The following is a 22,561-nucleotide window of genomic DNA, read 5'->3' on the forward strand; positions in this document are numbered from 1 at the left end:
GAAAGAGAAGTTCTGGTTAGTTCTGGAAGGGCCCCATTTGCTGGAGGAGGTGGAGAGTCCGTCTCGTGTACGAGAGGATGGCCTTGTTAATCACATGCTATCGACTCGTCCTGCCGAAGGTCTGCACTTTGTTATCGGTCATTTCGGTCGCGCCCGCTCTGCTTGACCCCATCTGGGGCTTTCCTGGCAGAGACAATGGAACGGTTTGGCCATTTTACAATAAGGAGACGAGGTCACACGGGGTCAAATGCCTCGTCCGCGGTCACAGTTAGGAAGCGACAGAGGTCGGACTGGAACTCAGGTACGAGTCTTCCTGACCCCAGGCCTGCCACTCTCTCCCCCGCAGGGCCACCTAGCAGCCTCAGTACACTACATTTCCCAGCAGGCTCTGCGCGGACAGCGGGGGGTTGTCATGGAAACACAGCCGAAGCTCTCGGAGTGGACCAGTCTTGGACACGTCACTTCCTCTGCTAAAGGAGCTGCGGCCGCTCCGAGCGCCTACACCGGACCTCGGACTCGGCTCCTTCTCGGCCTCCCGGTTCCGGGCGAGTGGGAGCTAGGGAACCGGCTGGCGGACAAGGCAAAGCACCCGGAGCCCCGGCGGAGGGAGTGGGCGGAGCGCCAGGCCTGCAGGGAGAGCCCCGACCCCAGCCCAAGCGGGCACGCCCACTTGTCAGTTCCAGATGGGCGGGGTGTGCCAGCCAATCAGCGGCGGGGCGGCCGTCTGGCTCGAGGGGGGCTTTGGGCATGCGTGGGGTGGCCTGGCATCAGCCCTCCGGGAGCGATAAACCCAAACACATCGGCCCTTGGGCTCGAGGGGGAATGAAAGGTGCGGCGTGCTCACCTGGAGCGGGTCCGGAAGCGCCTTCTGTAAGAGGTGAGCAGTGCCAGAATGCCTGGCCGGGGGACGGCCTGGGCAAAGGCTCCATGGGGGGAAACTGGAAGGTACGTCCCCAAACTGGAATAAGGCTGGTTCAGCAGAGCCTTCTCCCCTCATTCCCTACCCCAAGCCCCGCCCCTCTCTCTTCCCCCTCCTGCCTCCCATGATGAGAGGGCCCTTTCCCGACCAAGGCTGACCCCTCCCCGCTCCAGCTGCCCCCCTCTCTTCTAACAGATCGACCCCTCTCTCACCGCCCCCCCCCGCAACTTATTCTCAATCTCTTCCTCTCAACTGGCCCCTTCCCTATTGCCTACAAACATTCCCCCCGGCCCCCCTCCCCCAACACCCTCCCCCGATCTCTGTCCCCCGGACTCTTGTTCCATTTCTCTTCTTTGTGGCTGAACTTCTCGAAAAGGCGTCTGCAGTGTTGCCTCCACTTCTCTGACTAAGTCCTCACAGTCTGGCTTCCAACCTCGTTATTCCAAACTGCCCTCTCCAAAGTGACCAGTAATCTCTAAGCCGCCAAACCCAGTGGCCTCTTCTCCATCCTCATTCTCCGTGACCTCTGCAGCCTCAGACACCGTGGATCACTCTCTCCTCCTGTGTACTTCTAGGGTCCATACTCTAGGTTTTGCGGGACATCCATCTCTCCTGATTTCCCTTTGACCTCTCTGACCACTCCTTCTCTGCCTAAAGAGATTCTTTGAGGAAGGCACTCTCTCCATGTCCAACCCTGTGGCAGGTGGGGATGTATTCTGCCTGTGAGGTCCAGCAAGTACTCCCTTCCTGCCACAGGAACAGCTGGACAGGAGGCAGGAACTGGCCAGTCAGTCCATGTATATCTGTGCAGGGAGAAAGGGAGTCCACTCTGAGGAAGGGGGCCTGGATCCATGGCTGTCCAGGCTCTTCAGAAATCCTTAAAGAGAAGGGGCCACAGGCTAGGGACTCAGATAACTTAGAGCTTGCCGTCTAAAACCTTCAGATCTTTTTCAGAACAATAGCTCCCTATACCTGCCTCCCCCTTCTAGTGCTTATTCCCAGGTGCAAGACTTTACATAGATCACTATTGAATTTAATCTCACTAAAGTCAGTGCAGTGAACTAGCCCAGCTTCAGCAAAGTATGGCCTGAGAGCCAAATCCAACCTGCTGAGTGTTTTTGTGGGATCCATGAGCTAAAAATGGTTTATGCATTTTAAAATATCATAAATCACTCTTTTGGCCCCGGGAACTAGGTGAGTGCGGACAGTGCCCTCTAGGGTCCCCCATTTTCTCTCTTCTCTAGGCTTTCCTATCTTTCAGAGTCATGCACGTTCTCTTTACTAATATTTAATATTCTTTAATAAATGCTTAATGCCTCCAAAAAATATCATAAATCTCTATTTTAAAATGTAAAGCTATTCTTAGCTTGTAGGATACACAGAAAAGGGGTGGGGGAAGTGGATTTGCCTGTGAAGATACTTCTGGATCCAACTCCATCATCCCCTGTGTTAGCGATCCCTCTCAGCATGGGGTCAGTCACAAGTTTGATAGGCCCTTTTCCCAGTCATTGCTAACAATGTTAAGCTGTGTAGCTCCAACCACAGATTTCTGGGGCATTCCACAGATACTGACTCTCTGAGCCCAGTCGCATCCAACTAGGTTGGAATCCATCTGGCTGTATTACTGCCAAATTTATTTCTGTCCACCTTCTTCACAAGAATAGCATGAAGTGCTTTGTCAAAATCTTTGTCCAAATGTAGGTGAATGACATCCATAGCATGTCCCTTATCTAGGTTGGCAGTCCTACCAGAAAAGAAATTAGACTCATCTGTGAAACAAAGCTGGCTCCTCTTGATCCTCTCCTTTTTAAATTTTCATCTCTTATCTGTTCAATAATTGCTTCAGGAATTTTCCCAGTTGTAGAAGACAAGCTCAGTGGCTTATTGTTTGTGGATTGGTCTCTTAAGGGGGTAACATTTGCTCTTCTCAATCCCTGAGACATCTCTCCCTTTCCATGATATTTTGTGTGTCATGGAGAATGCCACTTATCTGGGTCAGGAGACTTGAATTGGGCCAGGGCTTTAGGAATCCTCTTACTGTCTCCTTGATTATCCTGAGTATCAATTCCTTGTGACGGTCATGTGCCTTCAAGGAGAAAACAGAAACAAATGAAGAACTGAGTAGCCTTACTTTTTCTTTTATCAATTACTGTGATGTCTGTCTCTCTGAGCAATGGTCCTGTTCATTCTCTGAGCCTTCTTTTTCTCCCATTGTCACTTAAAAAACCAAACAAACCCTCTTTTGTTGTCCTTAGCTTCCCTCCACAACCTCAGCTCCTTTGGAGGCTAGTGTTCCAGACTCTCTTTTTACAGGACAGTGTTGTAACCTTGTATTCATCTTTTGATACTTGGCTTTTAAGAATCCAAGTTGGGAAGCTCCCTTCGCCTGCATCGGAATGATTTCCCATTGTGTCTTCAGAATTTCATTCTGGAGCGCCTCCCATCCCTTCTGGGCTAACTTTCCTGAAGCATTTGACTCCCATAGAATCCTACCTCTCCTTCCCCTGGACTCCCTGAAATTTGCTTTCATAATTTCATGATGCCTATGGTGTGTGTCAGACTATGCCCAGATTTCCTTTCCTCTTTTCTATAAAAAGTTCTAGGCTGCAATGGTCACTTCCTCCCATTTCTTATCATTTCCATCCCAACTACCAGGTCCTCCCAGTTAGTAAGAATCAGATTTAGGAGAGAATGTCCCTGGTTGGCTCCTCTACCTTTTTTTTTTTTTTTTTTGGCAGGGCAATGGGGGTTAAGTGACTTGACCAGGTTCACACAGCTAGTAAGTGTCAAGTGTCTGAGGCCGGGTTTGACCTCAGGTCCTCCTGAATCCAGGCCCGGTGCTTTATCCACTGTGCCACCTAGCTGCCCCTCCTCTACCTTTTGCTACATTATTAAATGCCATGCTTTTGGCAGAGATAGAGAGAGATTCTGTCTGTTTACAGAAAGAGACAGAGATGGAGGGAGGGAAAAAGAGAGGGAGGGGGGAGAAGAAAGAAAAGAAAAAGAGGGAAGGGAGGGAGAGAGAGACAGAGAGGGGGAGGAAGAAAGAGAGTGAAAGATGTAGGAGGCAGGGAGGGATAGATCCTTGGAGTAGAGAGAATCTCATTTTTTACTCCTCTTCAGCTAGCACAGTGCCTTGGACATAAAAGATGTTTAATGAATTGAACTGAATTCTGGGAAATCCTCATCATTTCTTTTTTGGTTATTTCTTTTTTTTTTTTTTTTTTGGTGAGGCAATTGGGGTTAAGTGACTTGCCCAGGGTCACACAGCTAGTAAGTGTTAAGCGTCTAAGGCCGGATTTGAACTCAGGCACTCCTGAATCCAGGGCCAGTGCTTTATCCACTGTGCCATCTAGCTGCCCCTGTTTTGGTTATTTCTTCAGCAAGGAGTTATATAGGGAAGGTTGCTTCATGGGCCTGGGAACTGCAGGGCAGGGCCAAGGTTCCCCTCATGGTACCTTTTCTTTCCCAGTTCTGCCTTCCGAAGAGTTTGCCCTTCCCCAAGAGGAATAACTTTGTCTCCTTTACAGAGGAAATAATGGCTCCTGGGCTCCTGACAGCCTGGACCCAAAAGGTGAGTAGATGTTTTCTTTTTCTTCAAATACTATCTTGGCATTTCCCATGTTTTCTTGTTATTGTTCTCTTTTATATATTTGTTCATGTTTTTATCTTTTTCTTTTTTCTTTTTTTTGTTGTTGTTGAGGCAATTGGGGTTAAGTGATTTGCCCAGGGTCACACAGCTAGTTATGTGTTAAGTGTCTGAGGCTGGATTTGAACTCAGGTCCTCCTGACTCCAGGGCCAGTGCTCTATCCACTGTGCCACCTAGCTGCCCCATGTTTTTATCATATAGTCTTTGGACCTTTTCATTGTTTAGCCTTCATTTAGGGTGGTATGTTCCCTTAATTTTTCCTTTTCTGAGTTATAGTCTGTATAGGATATGTTTAAGATTTCTGCCTTTAATCATGGCTTATAAGTCTTATGCCCTTATATGTAGAGGCTATTTGTATAATTTGCCTGGGGGTCTGAGAGGCACATAGAATTGTTGAAATATCCATTTAATAGTCATCATAGGTCTCTTAAATCCTATTTTGCCAAGATACATTTTATTCATCTATAATGATGAATTCATGTTTATCATTTGTTGTATATGATGCCTATAATTATAAGGTAATTTCCCTGCTTCTCTCTCAATCATATCTGCTTTCTAGAATTATGATTGCACTTCCTCTTTTTTTATATTCAGCTGACACAAAATTTATTTTATTCCAGTCCTTTACTTTCAACTTACATACTTCTCTTCTGAACATTAGATATTTTCATGTAAGAAGAAAATTTAGATTTTTGTTTTTTTAATGCATTGTACAAACAATTTCCTTTTTATTGGTGAATTCAGCCCATTAATGGCCAAGATTATATATTTTCAAAATGGGTTTTAAATCCATTATTTATTTATTTATTTATTTTGCGGGGCAATGGGGGTTAAGTGACTTGCCCAGGGTCACACAGCTAGTGTCAAGTGTCTGAGGCTAGATTTGAACTCAGGTCCTCCTGAATCCAGGACTGGTGCTTTATCCACCACACCACCTAGCTGCCCCCTAAATCCATTATTTTTTATGTTAATATTTTCTTTTTATTGTGGCAAGGTGATGATTTGCTTACCTGTTTGTTATTTTTCTTAAAGTCCCTGCCTTTAATCTCATCTTAATAATTTCTCTCTTCTTTCTTCTACCTAAACCTAAGAGGGATTCAGGATTCAACTTTTATTGAGGCAGCTGGGTGGTACACTGGATAGAGTTCTGGACTTGGATTCATGAAGACCTAAGTTCAAATATTGCCTCAGACACTTATTAGGTACAATGGGACCCCAGAGAAGTCACCTTCACCCTTCTCAGCCTCAGTTTTTTCATCTGTAAAATGGGGAATAATAATAGCAACTACCTCACAGAGTTGTTTGTAAGGATCGAATGAAAGAACATATGTAATGAGCTTTCTATACCTTACTTAAAGCACACTGTAAATATAACTATTAAAAATCTTATTTTTATGGGTATCCTTTGTTTTTATACTTTTATGTTTTAACATATCCTTCTACTATCCCATACTCAGTGAGCTATGATTTTTTTCAAAGAGGAAAAAGATAGTTCAACAAAAGCAATCATGTCTGACAGTGTGGGTCATTTTCCATACCAGCCCTGGAAGGAAGAAGGGGGTGGGGGGGTGGAGGACGTTTCTTCTTCAGCTCTGTCTCAGAGCCAAGCACAGCAGATGTGTGGATCCAAGAGCCATCCCCCAGTGAACACAGGACCAAGAAAGGAGAACAAAAACTTCTCAAAAGAAGACTTGAAACCGGTGAGCAACCATGTGAAGGATGCTCCAGATCGCCAATTTATTATTGGGTTTCCTTTCACAAACCTTTCCGTTCTTTGTAATCAAACGTTCCCATAATCTTCTGTGATTCTTTCCATCCATTCTCAGTTCTGCTGTCCATAGTTGGGAAGGACATCTCTTTCCTTGCTCCTTTGCTTGCTTATAGTATGGCCTCTGATGAGATAGCTTGGCATAGTGGATGGAGAGCTGGCTAGAAGACCACGTTTCAGATGTACCAGTGACCCAGACTGGCTCTGTGACCCTGGGCTCTTTCTGGATGTTGGGCATATAGTCCATTCCATTGATCAACTCTTCCCCAGGGAAACTGCCATCAGAGGAAAGTTCAGAAAGTGAAGATTAGGGGAGTATGAAGAAATGACTGAAATCACCAGAGACCTCAGGAGGAAGCAAACTGAAGTCAAGACCTTGAGCATGAGCAGATGCTTTGGGGAAGGTAGTGACAGAAGAGAATATGGCCTCTGGGTGAAGTCAGAGAGTCCAGACTCCTGTGAGTGAGGAGAAAGGAAAAGGATCAACACCTCATGAGAGAGGACCCTGTGGATTCTGAAGAAACCTTGGAACTGCAGTAGGATGTTTCTAAGTGGTTTAAAAGAGAAAAAAGAAGAATTATGAAAGCAAAATTGACGGCTTGCATTGCAGAAATAATCAACACAATAGAAAAACTTGAATCCACTATGGCAAGTCTCTCCAAAGAAAGGCAGCCAGAAGCAGTGACGAGTGTTGTGAGCCTGGAGTCAGCAAGACCTGAGTTCAAGTCCCACCTCAGACATTTACTAGCTGTGTGACCCTGCACAAGTCACTTCTGCTTGCTTTAGTTTCCTCATCTGTAAAATGGGGACCCTAATAGCACCTACCTCAAATGAGGTGATGTTTGTAAAGTGCTTAACACAGTGCCAGGCACACAGGGAGCACTGTATGAATGTAACAACCACTATTAGCATTGTGGGAATGAGAGAGTAATCTATCAGAGATGGAAACACACAGGAGAGAAGCCATGAGGATGTCAGCCCCATTCAGAGCAGGCTGTCCAAGCAAAGCATTTTCATCTAGAAGGCAGCATGTGTAGAGACAACTTGGGGATTTTAAGTCTCTTAGAAGAACAAGACAAATTAAAAACCTGAATATCTTAATGCAAGAAGTAATGAAAGGAAGCTGCCTATCACCACTCTATGTTCCCAGTACTTCTGTGCAGTCTTCTTGTAGTTAGCCATGAAAATGAAGTGTTCAGATTCTGTCCATTTTTATTTTCCTGAGAGACCAGTAATGTGGGGGCTGCTTGACTGACTCTCTCCACCGGGTCATTGTTGGTACTTGTCCTGCTCTTGGTGTTTTTCTTTCCATCTTTCCATTTCCTTTTCTTATGACTGAGCTCTTTAGCGGGGCCATTGTGTCAGTGAGGTTTGCACGTGCTTTTTAATATTATTTTGTATTATGAACTTAGTTATTTAAAAAAGCAAGTCTTTTCTATACAAAGAACAAGAGAGAATTGTTGTTTCAGTCCTTGTATCTCTGTCACCTTGCACAGTGTGTGTGTGTGTGTGTGTGTGTGCGCGCGCATGCGCATATGTGCACATGCACATATTTCTGTCACTGATGCCAGTAGGCCCTGTGGGTGGTGGTGCATCCTTTGTTCTCAAAGAGGACCAACGACATCACAAGGGTGAATTGGATTGAAGTCAGGCAAGAGCTGCACAAAGTCATCAGCCATGCTTTCTCCTCCAGAATCATTGGAATCCAGTGGCAAGGCAAAAGTCAGCACTACTGGCCCAGCAGGCCCCATGGGTAAAAGTATCATCAAGCAAACCAAGCTAGGTGATACCACAGTGCATAGAAGGCCAGACCTGGAGTCTTCCTGAGCCCCTATCTGGCCTCAGACACTTACCAGCTGTGTGACGCTGGGCAAGTCACTTAACCCTGTTTGCCTCTGTTTCCTCTTCTGTAAAATGAACTGGAGAAGGAAATGGCAAACCACTCCAGTATCTTTGCTAAGAAAACCCCAAATGGAGTCATGGAGAATTGAACAGGAATGATAATAATTGAACAACAAGTCAGGAGCCATAATTTCTCATCCTTTTTCCAGCATAGCACCCAACTGATATTTCCCACAGCCTTGTCTACTTTGTACTAATTTTTATCTTCATGAAGTCCACCTCAAAATTACTTGATGTATGTTACAGATGCCTACTAAATGATTTGTATATTTAACAATTAAAGGTAGTCTCCTTTGGTGCTGCCTACGAGGGGCCTGTCATCTCTTTGCCAGCAACATGCCGGCCCTCAGACCCCTTGTGAAGCCTAAAATTGTGAAGAGAACCCCAAACTTCACCCCACCCCAGTCAGCACGATATGTCCAGATCAAGCATAATGGGCATGAACCAAGAGTCACTGACAACAGGGTGCAAAATGATCCCAGATCTTAATGCCTGGTGGATTCAGGAAATGTATTGAAGAGCTAGAAATGTGCCTAATATACAGTGAGCTCACTGTGCAGAGATTTCTGCTAAGAATTATAAAACTATGGAACTTACCATTAAGATCCCCATTCCCAATGCTCTATGGAAGAGTGGAGAAAGAGTAAAGACCTCTTTGCTTTTTTATTTAAATTAAATGAAACCTCACAGTAGCAGGAAAGAAAGCAACAAGTCAAAAGCACTGCATGATTGTGTACCCAGTATAATAGTGAACTTGGGCTCAGCACAGGGTGTAATGGAGAGAGCAATGGAATAAACTGGCTTTCAGAGGGTTGTTGTTTACCCTTCATTCTTTTTTTTTTTTTTGTGAGGCAATTGGGGTTAAGTGACTTGCCCAGGGTCACACAGCTAGTAAGTGTCAAGTGTCTGAGGTTGGATTTGAACTCAGGTCCTCCTGACTCCAGGGCTGGTGCTCTATCCACTGCGCCCCCTAGCTGCCCCTTACCCTTCATTCTTGAAGAGGACTGGGACATCCGGTGATGTCACTTGCAATGAATTAGATTTGAAGTGAGGGAGGGCTGGGCAAGGTCACCCCCCTCACTCTCTTCTGCAGAGCCATGTGGGTCCAGGGGCAGGGTATATATCAGGGTGGCTGGAGATGACCTGGATGGTTAAGGAAATTGGGTTAAGTGACTTGCCCAGGGTCACACAGCTAGTAAGTGTCTGAGGTGAGATTTGAACTCAGGTCCTCTTGACTCCAGGGCTATTGCTCTATCCACTGCGCCACCTAGCTGCCCTGGTTTTCAGAAAACAAGAGTTGGACCCCACTCTCCTATTGATTAACCACAAGATCCATCTACTTCCTAGTCTTAGCATTGAAATCTCTAAAATGGGTATGATGTATGTTGTCACACCTGCCTCATGGGGTGGCTCAGGGTTAAGTACTCCATAAGCCCCAAAGGATGGTTCAGATGTGAGTTCTTATCATCTCTCTGCTCCATAATCCAGAATCTCCTACCAACTGTGTCACAGAAGAGGCGCTGGGAAGACTCTTCCCTACAGACTGGATTCTCCAGCCATTGCTGTCTCTCCCTGGAGAGAGATTTCTCCTTGGAGACTGCTCTTCTAATTGTCCATTGCCTGCCCATGACCCCTACTTCAGGAAGGGCCTCCACCACCCTCCTAACAACCCTCTAGCCTTCTCCTCCTCTTTGACATCTGCCTTTTCCCCAAGCGGGTCCCCCTCTCTCTCCAGCCCCCCTACCCCTTAGAATATAAGCTTCTCAAAGTCAGGGACTGTTTCCCTTTTATTTGTATCTTCTGTGCTTAGCACAGTGCCTGGAATAAAGCTTCTGCTTGGGAAATGCTTTATTCACTAAAACCCGAAGAGTTAGAGCTAATCCCTGTAGTCCCTGTGAAAATGCACTTCTTTTCCAGGTCTGTATGAGGTGAAAGCTTTTTATTTGTTTCAGGAGTCGGTGACCTTTGGGGATGTGGCTGTGGACTTCACCCCGGAGGAGTGGGGGCGCCTGGGCCCTGCCCAGAAGGAGCTGTACCGGGAGGTGATGCTGGAGAACTACCAGAACCTGCTTTGCCTGGGTGAGGACCCTGGTGCCCATTGGAGGGGGAGTGGGGTGATGAGCAGGTATTAATTGACATGCACAGAGGTTCCCGATCCTTTTATGAACAAGAAAGACAGGATGCGTGTGCTGTTAGTTCACAGGTAAAAGATTTGGCTTTACATACCTGGAGACTGGTTTCTTGACTGGGGCCCATAAGGTTTAACTTCCTGCACTCTCTGTTCCTTCTAATCCAATCTTCCCCTGAGTCCCAGTACAGATACCTGAAACACTTGGATGGTTTCTCTCCTCTTAGCAAGGAGCAGGTCAAATAAATGAATTCTTTTCCTACGTTAGAGTCCATTCTGTGCCCATGGTCCCCACGCTACTTAGCAGCCCAGCAAAAGATGATGCCTGTGGCCCTTCCTATTGCTAGCCATTTAACACCAGAGGGGCCAGATGTAGGACTGAATTTTCAGCTGGTTCTCTGTCCTGAGCCCTTTTCCATTTCCAATGAGCAGGACTTGCCATCTCTAAACCAGAAGTGATCTGCCACTTGGAGCAGGGGGGAGAACCTTGGGTTTCCAAAGAAGGCCCAGGATTTATCTGTGCAGGTGAGTGATTGGACTCAGCAGATGAGTCGTCGTAAACAGTTGTCTGTTGGTGACTATGGAATGTTCAACAGGGAGCCCTCCAGGCCTATGGAGAAGAGCTGAGCTGCCTGTCATGAGCCCTTCATGGAGTTTCCTCATCAACTGAATGAAAGGGGAGCCTCAGATGTAGGTCTTTGGCTTCCTCTCTTGTTGCTTTCCTGCTCCACCTCTCCTCATTCTGCATTTCCACAAAGCATCTATTATTGTTGAGTCATTTCATTCATGTCTGACTCTTTGTGACCCCATTTGGGGTTTTCTTGGTAGAAATACTGGAGTGGTTCACCATTTCCTTCTTCAGCTCATTTTACAAATGAGGAAACTGAGACAAACAGGGTCAAGTGACTTGCTCAGTAATAAGTGTCTGAGGGAGGCAGCTAGGTAGCTCAGTGGATAAAGCATTGGCCCTGAATTCAGGAGGACCCGAGTTCAAATCTGGCCTCAGACACTTGACACTTACCAGCTATGTGACCTTGGGCAAGTCACTTAACCCTCATTGCCCAGAAAAAAACAAAAACAAAAACAAGCTATCACACAATAAGTGTCTGAGGTCAGATTTGAACTCATGAAGATAAGTTTTCCTGACTCCAGGCCCAGTGCTGTATCCCCCTGTGCCACCTAGCTGCCCAAAAGTATCTATTAGCTTACATAAAAATGACAGAAACATGGTTTGCTTCTTTATTTGCTCCTGGTGGTGTATTCTAATGTGAACTTTTAGGATTCTGTTGTTAGAATTTTCTTTATGTGAATATGAACAGTTTTTGAAACATAAGAGAAAAGCAAATTAAAACAACTTACAGCATGCAGATTGGCAGGGAAACAATGTAACTTCTATTGTATGCTACATCATTTAATAGAATTTTTCCCAGGTCTCTGAAAGCATCCCTTTCATAATTTCTTATGTCAAAATATTATTGTTATATTCATGTAATCTGTCAATCAAGAAGCATGTAATGTACCAGGCACTGCACTAGGTAGCAGAGATACAAGTTCAAAGAATGAAATAATCCATTGCTGAGTCAGGGGACGTACATGGTTTAGTGACTGGGGGCATGGTTCCAAATTGCTTTTTGGAAAAGTTGGACTAATTCACAGCTCCAACACAACAGTGTCTTCTTTCTCTGTCGATCATCCAATATTTGTCATTTTTTTCTTCATCTTTGCCAATGTGATGGGTATGAGATAGATCCTCAGAATTACTTTAATTTGCATTTCTTTCATTTTCATGTGGCTTTTATGGCCTGGATTTTTTCCTTTGCTAACTGCCTCTTTGTATGCTTTTACCATTTATCAAGTAGAGAATGGCTCTTATCCTCATAAATTTGAATCAGTTCCCTATATATCTTCAAAATGAGAGACTTGCCACAAAGATTTTTCTCTCCAGTGAATTGTTTCCCCCCAATTTTAACAGCATTTGTTTTGTTTGTTACAAAAGCTTTTTAATTTTATGTAATCATAATTGTCCATTTTGTCTTCTGTAATACTCTCTATCCCTTGTTTCATCAGAATTCTCCCCTGTCTACAGATATGAAAAATAATTTCTTTGTTCCTCTAATTTGTATATGTCATGATCTTTTAAACTTAATATATTCATTTCAAGTTTATATTGGCATAAGATATTGAATGTTGTTAAACCTAATTCCCTCCAGACCTCTATCAAGTTTTCCCAGTACTGTTTGTCAAATAGTCCTTATTCTAGTAATTAGTGTCTTTGGGTTCATTGAATACAAGACTAGAATAGAAAATTTATTTGCTTCTGTTTGTTGTGTACCTAATCAGTGTACCACTGAGAGGCCTTTATTTTTTAACTAACATCAAATCATTTTGATGACTACTAATTTGTCGTATAATTTGAGATCTGGTACTGCTAGATCAATTTCCTCACACACACCCTCCCCTTTTTTCATTAATTCCCTTAGCATTCTGACCTTTTGTGACTATAGACAAATTATGTTAACTTTTATCCAGCTCTGTAAAGTACTCTCTCATGGTTTTATTGCCAGGGCACTGAATGGGTAAATTAATTTGGGTAATATTGTCATTTTTATGATAATGGTTTATTCTACAAATGAGCAACTCATGTTTTTCTAATTACTTAGTTCTTTATTTCTACAAATAATGCTTATTTATAAAAACTAACTAGTTACATAACTAGTGTTTGTACTTGTATAAGGTTTCTGTGTATGTTTTAATAGGAAGACACTGGCTTTTGTTAGTAACATACAGGAATGCTGATTATATGGATTTTTTTATATCCTTCAAGTTTGTTGAAGTTATTATTTCAGTTAATTTTTTAGTTGACTCTAGGGTTCTGTAAATAAATCATCACAGCATGCCAAAAGCAATAATTTTATTTCTTCTTCACCTATGCTTATTTCCTCAATTTCTTTTTCTTGTCTGCTGTAGCATTTCTAGCACTAGATCAAATAATAGTGGTAATTATGGACATCCTTGTTTTACCCCTGATCTTATTGGAAATGCCTCTAGTATATTCCCCATCATATGTTATGCTAGTGTGTGTTTTAAGTAGATACTGCTCACCATATTAAGGTTGATTTATTGAAATTATTTTTAGTATCTTAAGAGAAATGGGTGTTGCTTTTTATCAAAAGCTTTTTCTGCATCTATTGACATAATCATGATTTTTGTTGTTGTTCTTGTTATTAATATAGTCTGTTATATTTATAGTTTACCCAGTTTTAATCAATCTTACATTCCTGTTATAAATCCAAACTATTCATAGTATAGAATTTTTTATATGTTGCTATACATTCTTTGCTAATATTCGACTTAAGATTAGGGATATTGACCTATAGCTTTTTCCCTCTGTACTGACTTCTCTGGTTTATATATCAAGACCATATTTGTGTTAAAGAAGAAATTTGGTAGGATTCCATCTTTCCCTGTTTTCATAAACAATTTATACAATGCTGGTATTTATTATATGAATACTTGATAAAATTTATAGGGATTTTTGTTTTGGGAGTTTTTTTGTGGCTTGTTCAATTTCTTTTTTCTAAGTTTTGGTCATTTTAATTCTCTATTTTTTGCTCTTAATCTGGGCATTTAATTTGTAAATATTAATCCATTTAATTTGTCACTTTATTAGCATATAGCTATACTAAATAGTTTCTACTCAGCTCTGGTTTTTATACTAGGATTGCTTGGACATCTTCTATTTCATTAAAGATATATTTCCCCATCTAGCATTATCCTTAGTTTTGCTAGGTTGGTTATTTATACTTGTTGTACACCTAAATCTTTTACATTTCAGAATATTTCAAGCTCTACTATCAGCTAGATCTTATGTGATCCTCCTGTGGTTTCTTCATTCTTGAATTTTTTCTTTCTTTCTGGATCCTTGCAGTAATTTTTCTTTGACCTGGATGCTCTGATTTTGGGCTGTGACATTATTGGGGAATTTTTTTTAGGAAGTAATGAATAGATTCTGCTCTCTAATTCTAATATTTCTGGGCAGTTTTCTTTCATGATTTCTTGAAAAATAATATCTAGGCTCTATTTTTTGGTCATGGTTTTCTGGAAGCATAATGATACTTAGATTGTTTTCCTTTTTTGGTGCAAATCACTTTTATGTAAATTTCTTCCTTTTTCAGTCTTTTGGTTTTGTTTTAATATTTCTTATTTTCTCAGAACCATCAATTTTTCTTTAGGCCAATCCAATTGTTAGGAAGTCTTTTACTTGGGTAAGGCAGTGAGGTGGTTCAGTGGACAGAGCTCTGGATCTTCACTCAGGAAGATCTTAGTTCACATCTGTGCTCAGACACTTCCTAGCTCTCCAATCCGAGGCAAGTCACTTAACCTCTCTGCCTCAGTTTCCTCATCTATAAAATGGAGGCAATAGTAATATCTACTCTCCAGGATTGTTGTGAAGATCAAATTAGATAATATTTGTAAAATGCTTAACACAGCACCTGGGATATAGTAGGTTCTTAATCACTTTCTTCCTTGTCCCTCCCATTTTAGCCTCTGAAGACCAGCTTGCTCAGTACATTCAAATATTACAGATGTATCATTTGGACATTCGGTGTTCATGGATAGATTACACCAACCTGATAAAAATGACAGTACAACTTAAATTAACTTATGAATTTAATCCTAGGCAAGCTAAAAGGGAATTCTGGGTAAAAGTATATCAAATTAATGTAGAGAAATAAAAGGTTGAGAGCACTAAAGGAAATGAACTTAGAGATGACAAATAGTCTAGCATTACAACAGTTTAAGATTATCCTATAAAGCAGCATGAAAACTACTTGTTACTGGTTTCAAAAGACAGAAAAATTGGTCAGTGGCATGTACCGAATAAGGAAGACCTAAAAGCATATGCATAAAGCAGCCTTATGTTATATCAACCCAAAAGCAAAACTAATGGGGGTGGGGGTCTTTATTTGATATGAGCTGTTGGAGGGAAATTTGCCGGAAAATCTGGTTAAATAATTTTGTAATGCATGCACAGAGATAAAATTGTGTTGCTCCAAGATTGTATGTATTATTTACATTTTTCATTTCTTTTAGATCAGAACACTCAACAAGAATCCAAGGAATCATCTCAAAATCTGGACATTCCAGTGGAAGAAACTTCACTGGAAAGACTTGTAATGGATGGTTCCATTTTCTCCAAGTTAAGAGGAACCTGTAAATGGGATGCCAACTTAGCGAGGCAAAAGAACACTGGGGAGAAACATTCCTGGTCAGTCAAAACCACACGAAAGAAACTTGTTAGCATATCAGGAAACCATGACTGTAATAGGCATGGTAGAGTCTTTAATCCTGGGCTAGTGCTTTTGCCACAACCAAGAATAGGAAAGAGTCTTGATATGTGTGATATTTACAAAATGACCTTCAGACACTATATAGATATAAGAAAATGGAATGGAATGTGCTCAAAGAAGACTTTTTCTAACTATAATGAAAACAGGAAATTTTTGAGGGATAATTCAGGCCTTACTGAAAATTGTAAAACATATACCAAAGAAAAGCTTTTTGAATTTAATAAATGTGGGGATACCTTCCATCCGAGCACAGGGCTGACTGAACATTGGACAATTCACTCTGGAGAAAAACCTTATAAAGCTAACATGTTTGGGAGAGCTGATAGCCTGACAACACAGTTTACCCAGTATCAAAGAACTGATCTAGGAAAGAAACAGTATGAATGTGATATATGTAGGGAGGGCTTCAATCAGAGGTCAGAACTTACTGAGCATCAGTCAGTTCCTACTGGAGGGAAACTATATAAATCCAATGAATGTAGGCAAACCTTCCAATGGAAGTTAGCTCTTACTTCCCATCAGACAAATAATACTAATGAAAAATCTTATGGATGTAATGAATGTGGGAAAGTATTCCATCAGAAGAGAGGACTTATTCAACATCAGAGAAGTCATACTGTAAAGAAATGTTATGAATGTAATGAATGTGGTAAAGCATTCTCCCAGCGAGCAGGACTTACTAAACATAACTCAGTTCATACTGGTGAGAAACCATATGAATGTAATGATTGTGGCAAACCCTTTCGACTAAAAGACCAGCTTAATGAACACCAGAGAACTCATACTGGAGAGAAGCCATATAAATGTAATGAATGTGGGAAGACCTTCTGTAGGCGTTCTAACCTTAACGAACATGAGAGAATTCATACTGGTGAGAAACCTTATGAGTGTAATGAATGTGGGCAGACCTTCCCAAGGAGGTCAGCTCTTACTAAACATCAGAGACTTCATATGGATAAGAAACCTTATGACTCTAATGAATATGGGACAACCTGTAGCCAAAAGGCAAAACTTACTCAACACCAAAGAATTCATCATGGAGAGAAACATTATGAAAGTGACCAACAACAAATAATTCCAAATAGTGAGAAACCTTATAAATGTAATGAATGTGGGAAATCCTTCTGCAGGCCATCAAACCTTACTGAACATGAAAGAATTCATACTAGTGAGAAATCTTTTGATTGTAATGAATGTGGTAAGGTCTTCTGCTGGAATACAGCTCTTATTAAACATCAGCAAATTCATACTGGTGAGAAACCTTATATATGTAATGAATGTGGGAAGACCTTTAGATGGAGTACAGCTCTTACTAAACATAGGAGAATTCACACTGGTGAGAAACCTTATATATGTAATGAATGTGGGAAAGCCTTCTGCAATCGATCAAACCTTATTGAACATGAGAGAATTCATACTGGAGAGAAACCTTATGAATGTAATGACTGTGGGAAGGCTTTTTACTGGAGCACAGCCCTTACTAAACATCAGCGAATTCATACTGGTGAAAAACCTTACAAATGTAATGTCTGTGGGAAGGCTTTCCGATGGAGCACAGCCCTTAACAAACATCAAAGAGTACATACTGGTGAAAAGCGTTATGAATGTAATGAATGTGGGAAGGCCTTTTTCTGGAGTGCTGCTCTTACTCTACATCAGAGAATCCATACTGGTGAGAAACCTTATGAATGTGGTGAATGTGGGAAGGCCTTCCGTTGGAGTGCAGCTCTTAATAAACACCAGAGAGTTCATACTGGTGAGAAACCTTATGAATGTGGTGAATGTGGGAAGGCCTTTTACTGGAGCATAGCTCTTACTAAACACCAGAGAAGTCATACTGGTGAAAAACCCTATGAATGTAATGAATGTGGGAAAGCCTTCCAACTAAAAGGACAACTTAGTCAACATCAGACAATTCACACTGGTGAGAAACCTTATGAATGTAATGAATGTGGAAAGGCCTTTAGCCGGAAGATAAGACTTATTCAGCATCAGAGAATTCATACTGGTGAGAAACCTTATGAATGTGATGAATGTAGAAAGGCTTTCCGACTGAAAGGACAGCTTAATCAACATCAAATAATTCATACTGGTGAGAAACCTTATGAATGTAATGAATGTAGGAAGGCCTTCACCCGAAAGGTTAGACTTATTCAACATCAAAGAATTCATACTGGTGAGAAACCTTATGAATGTAATGAATGTGGGAAGGCCTTCCGAATAAAAGGAAAGCTTAGTCAACATCAAATAATTCATACTTCTAAGAAACTTTATAAATGTAATGATTGTGGAAAGGCCTTTAGTGAGAAGATAAAACTTATTCAACATCAGAGAATTCACACTGGCTAGATTATAAATATGAATGCAAGGTCTTCCACCTGATTCCCTCTCTTATGGAATGCCAGAGAATTTATACACAAGAGAAGCCTTGAGTATAATGAATGTGGGAAGGCTTTTAGTTATGGTTGAGAATTTTAAAGATACCATGGGATTCATAGTGGAAAGAAAACTTATGATTATTAAATGTGGAGGGTGGGGGCAGTAAGTCTAATGCCTGACCACACAACTCAGTAAGCATAAAAGAATTCATACTGTAAAGAAGTAAAATGTGGGAGGGAGCGCTTCTTCATCAAACTCTTACTACATTTTTATAAAGCCATACTTTTTAGAAACCTTAGAGATTTAATAAATATGAAAAGTACTTCTCCTTGAGGTCACATCTTAACTATGTTTCAAAGAATTCACTCCAATTTTTTTTTTTTTGGTGAGGCAATTGGGGTTAAGTGACTTACCTGGGGTCACACAGCTAGTAATGTTAAGTGTCTGAGGCCAGATTTGAACTCAGGTCCTTCTGAATCCAGGGCTGGTGCTCTATCCACTGCACCACTTAGCTTCCCCTCAAAGAATTCACTTTAGTGAGAAACTGCATATGGGAATGCTGCCAGGGGACATATTGAATATTAAATTACAAAAGAAAATTCATATTGGAAAGAAACATTATGAATGTGTTCAATATAGAATGGCTGTTGGTTGGGGTCAATGGCTTATGGAGCAAGAAAATTCATACTGGACAGACCTTAAGAATATAATCAATGAGTGGAGGCATTTTACTTATGAAGAGAGCATACTTAGCATACATCTAGAGCTGCATGGGATCTCAGAGCTTATATAGCCCCACTCCTTAATTTTAAAGATGAAGAAACTGAAATGCAGAGAATTAAACAACGTGCCCAAGGTCACACTAACATTACTGTAGGATTTGGACCCAGGTTTTCTGACTCCAGTTACTGCTCTTTGCACAGTGCCACACTGCATTAGAGAATACATTCTGTAAAGAAATTTTATGGATCTAATGCTTTGGGAAAGGCTTTGCTCCAGAGAAAACACTCAGTACCATTGTGAAGTAATGATTAAAAACTGCATTCATGTAACAAATGTGGAGCCAAAACATGAAATTTATTCAGCATCAGATCATTCATATGGAGAAGTCTCATGGCTTTTCTTAAAGCCTAATCCCATGCGTGCCATGTCAGTTCTTTTCCTCAAGAGTTATTGAAACACCTGCCTAGTCTTGAGTGACTAAGGATCCTGCTTCAGGTCATTGGCATAGCTTCCTGGTCACCCTAATATAAAAGCCATGAGGAGCATCACCTCTTTTTCAGACACTTCTGACTTTGAACCAAGAGCATCATCAACACCAGGAAGCTGCATTCAGGTAAATCAGTGTATCCTCTCTAAATACCCTTGTAGAATATCCTTCCTCTCCTAATGGCTAAGTAAGTAAACCTTTTGTAACCTGTTGAAGGAGCTACAGGTGTCTCATTTTGTTCCAGTATTAGACCTAAACTACAAGAGGACTAACCTGAGTTGGACCTGACCAAAGATATTAGCCTTTGTTGAAAATTTTAGCACTAAAACTTAAGGGAAACCCTATAGATCAGGGGTTGGCAGACCCCAAAGGTCAAATCTGACCCACATCTGTTTTTGGACCCCCTGTGTTTTAACAAAAACCTTTTAACAAAATCATCCTTACCTCACAGGCTATAAAAAATAGGTTGTGGGAGGCAGCTAGATGGTGCAGTGGATAGAGCACTGGCCCTGAATTCAGGAGTACCTGAGTTCAAATCTTACCTCAGAAACTTAACAATTACTAGCTGTGTGACCCTGGGCAAGTCACTTGACCCCAATTGCCTCACAAAAAAAAAAAAAAAGGTTGTGGGCCATGGTTTATTTACTCCTGCTATAAATGAAGCAGATCCCTCTACTTTCTAGTAGACAGTAGCATATCTACTTTATATATTATCTCATAGTGGCTATGCCAAACATTTTCCTCCTCAAATCCCCAAACACTTGCCAATGACAACCCCCAAACCTACCCCACCCAATTTAGAGTTGTAATTATTGAGGAAATTGGATGTATTCACCTAGAAGCTCACTCCCTGAGCTCTGCTACTTTAAAAATTATGAAAATTGGGGCAGCTAGATGGCGCTGTGGATAGAACACCGGCCCTGGATTCAGGAGTACCTGAGTTCAAATTCGGCCTCAGACACTTAACACTTACTAGCTGTGTGACCCTGGGCAAGTCACTTAACCCCAATTGCCTCACTAAAAAAAAATAAATAAATAAAAATAAATTTTTTAAATTATGAAAATTGTCGAGCACCATCTTGGTCACTGAAGAAAAGCAATTCCTTTCGTATGGGCCACATTCAGTATGGGAAGAGTTAATTGGGCAGCTAACCATAATATTGGGGTTCAGAAAATAATGGGAGACCTCTAGGTCCAGAGTTTCCTCTCTTCCAAACTGCCTTTTCTTTAGTTATTTCTCTCAGACTGATAAGAAAGGAGTTTAACAGCCTCTTTTCCACAAACCAGGGTTTATTAATGGGAACAAAATTTACAACACAAGTGAAGTTAATAGAGCCAGGGACAATGAGAAAGGGGATAGAGAAAGGGAAGAATATGTCCCACTTCCCAGATGGTTAGAATCTAAATCTCTGGGGTAAAAAGGCCCCCAGGTACCTTGAATAAGCTCTGCTTCCTCAGCTACTCAGAACAGCTTGGCTAGAGCAAAAACTGACTCAAACCCTAAACTTGCTTCCAGCTCAGCTGGCTGAAAGAGACAGCCTCGCTTCAACAACACAAACTCACCACCACCTGGAATCCATAGTTCTAGGGAGAATCAGCTGTGCAGTCTCTTCTGGTTCAGTCTGAAGGTCAACCACCACCAGCTCCTCTCTTTCTCTTTCCCTTTCTTCCTGTCCCCTCTTGGAGTTCTCTTTTTCCCTTCCTCCCTCTCCCACCAGAAGGGAGGTTCTTAGCCTTGCTGAGTCTCCAATTGATTCTACACAACCCCTGGCCTGTCTCCATTATAATTTGGCCAGGCCTATGTGAGTGTGGGGGAACTCCTAGGTGGGGCTTAGGTATTTAGTTGGATACTTTGACTCAATAAACGTTCTTTATGTTATTCAGTCCCACCTAATATACATGACAAATCTAATCAGAGTTCCTTTTGTTTGTTCTATTATATCTTTAAGTACATACCTATCTTTTCTTAGGCTTTTCAAGATTACATCTTTTCAGTTTGACCATAATGAAGCAAAGATGGGGTCATGGAAACCCCAAATTACAATTAATTCCTTACACTTTTTTTGTCCTCTTGAACTGTCCTCCTCCTGTCTACTCCAGGACAGTTAGTCTACTAGTGATTCAACTTGTATCTATTCCTTTCAATTAGTTCTTCAGGGTAGCTAGTTGGTGCAGTGGATAAGGCACTGGCCCTGGATTCAGGAGGATCTAAGTTCAAATTCGACCTCAGACACTTGACACTTACTAGCTGTGTGACCCTGGGCAAGTCACTTAACCCTCATTGCCCTGCCAAAAAAAAAAGAAAAAGAAGGGAATTAGTTCTTCAGCACTTTTTATTGAAATTGCTTAATACAATTAGTTAAACATTTATTAAGCACCCACTATATACAAGCCACTATGCTAGGTCCTGGGAATGTAAAGACAAAAAATAAAAAAACCCAAAACAAATCAATCCCAAACTTGCAGGAAGCTCTATTTTGCTAGGGTATACATAAGAAAACTTGATGAAGGGAAATAACTGGTAGGATTAGGAAAGGATTCTAATATCAAGTGACCCATGAGTTGAGCTTGTGGTGGTACGTCTAGCTGAGGTTATATACCATTAATTTATTGGGGGTGAAATTGGTCAGTTTCATGACTTCTAACAACACTCAATAGGCCTGGAAAAAGAGCTAAGGAATTGGATTGTGGAAATTGCCTAGAAACTAAAATGTTTAGTTTGAGGCTTAAGGGTTTCGAAGGTAATAATTAGTGGATATAGGCAGCTAGGTGGCATGGTGAACAGAGGGCTGGGTGGGAAATCAGGAAGACATCCTCCTGAATTCAAATCTAGCCTCAGATACTTAGCAAGCTATGTGATCCTAGGCAAGTCATATAATCCTGTTTGCCTCAGTTCTACTTATGTAAAATGAGCTAGAGAAGGAAATGGCAAACCAATCCTGTGTCTTTGCCAAGAAAACCCCAAATAGGGTCACAAAGAGTCATACGTGACAGAAACAATGGGAATAATGAATACAGCACATCATAGGGTCAGTGCTGAGTATGAACAAAAATGAAATCAGAATGGGGAAGTTGTGGAAAGAATGCTGGATGTAAAATTGGAAATTGGAAAATTGGAAAACAGGTTTGAATCCTAATACTGCTATATATACACCATATAATTTTGTGCACGTTGATCTTCCTGGACCTTAGTTTCTTTATTTATTGATGGGAAATTGGGGGTGGGGGGCAGGGGTGGGGAGTTGACCTAGATC

At 41.5% G+C, this 22,561-nt stretch overlaps 1 protein-coding gene across 2 annotated transcripts; it reads left to right on the forward strand.

Moving 5' to 3' along the window:
• The first annotated feature begins 487 nt into the window (after positions 1 to 487).
• Positions 488 to 20,224, forward strand: LOC122746862 (zinc finger protein 665-like). Of its 2 annotated transcripts, none has more exons than XM_043992916.1 (5): positions 488 to 877; positions 4,450 to 4,493; positions 10,192 to 10,318; positions 10,800 to 10,892; positions 15,462 to 20,224. In XM_043992916.1, the coding sequence occupies exons 1-5, from the start codon at positions 748 to 750 to the stop codon at positions 18,065 to 18,067; spliced, it is 3,000 nt and encodes a 999-aa protein (XP_043848851.1). In that variant the 5' UTR covers positions 488 to 747; the 3' UTR covers positions 18,068 to 20,224. The 2 variants fall into 2 exon arrangements, with proteins under 2 accessions (XP_043848851.1, XP_043848852.1); XM_043992917.1 differs by having other exon boundaries at positions 757 to 877; positions 4,392 to 4,493.
• Positions 20,225 to 22,561: the final 2,337 nt, after the last annotated feature.

The sequence above is a fragment of the Dromiciops gliroides genome, chromosome 3, assembly GCF_019393635.1.
Source record: "Dromiciops gliroides isolate mDroGli1 chromosome 3, mDroGli1.pri, whole genome shotgun sequence".
Taxonomy (NCBI): domain Eukaryota; kingdom Metazoa; phylum Chordata; class Mammalia; order Microbiotheria; family Microbiotheriidae; genus Dromiciops; species Dromiciops gliroides.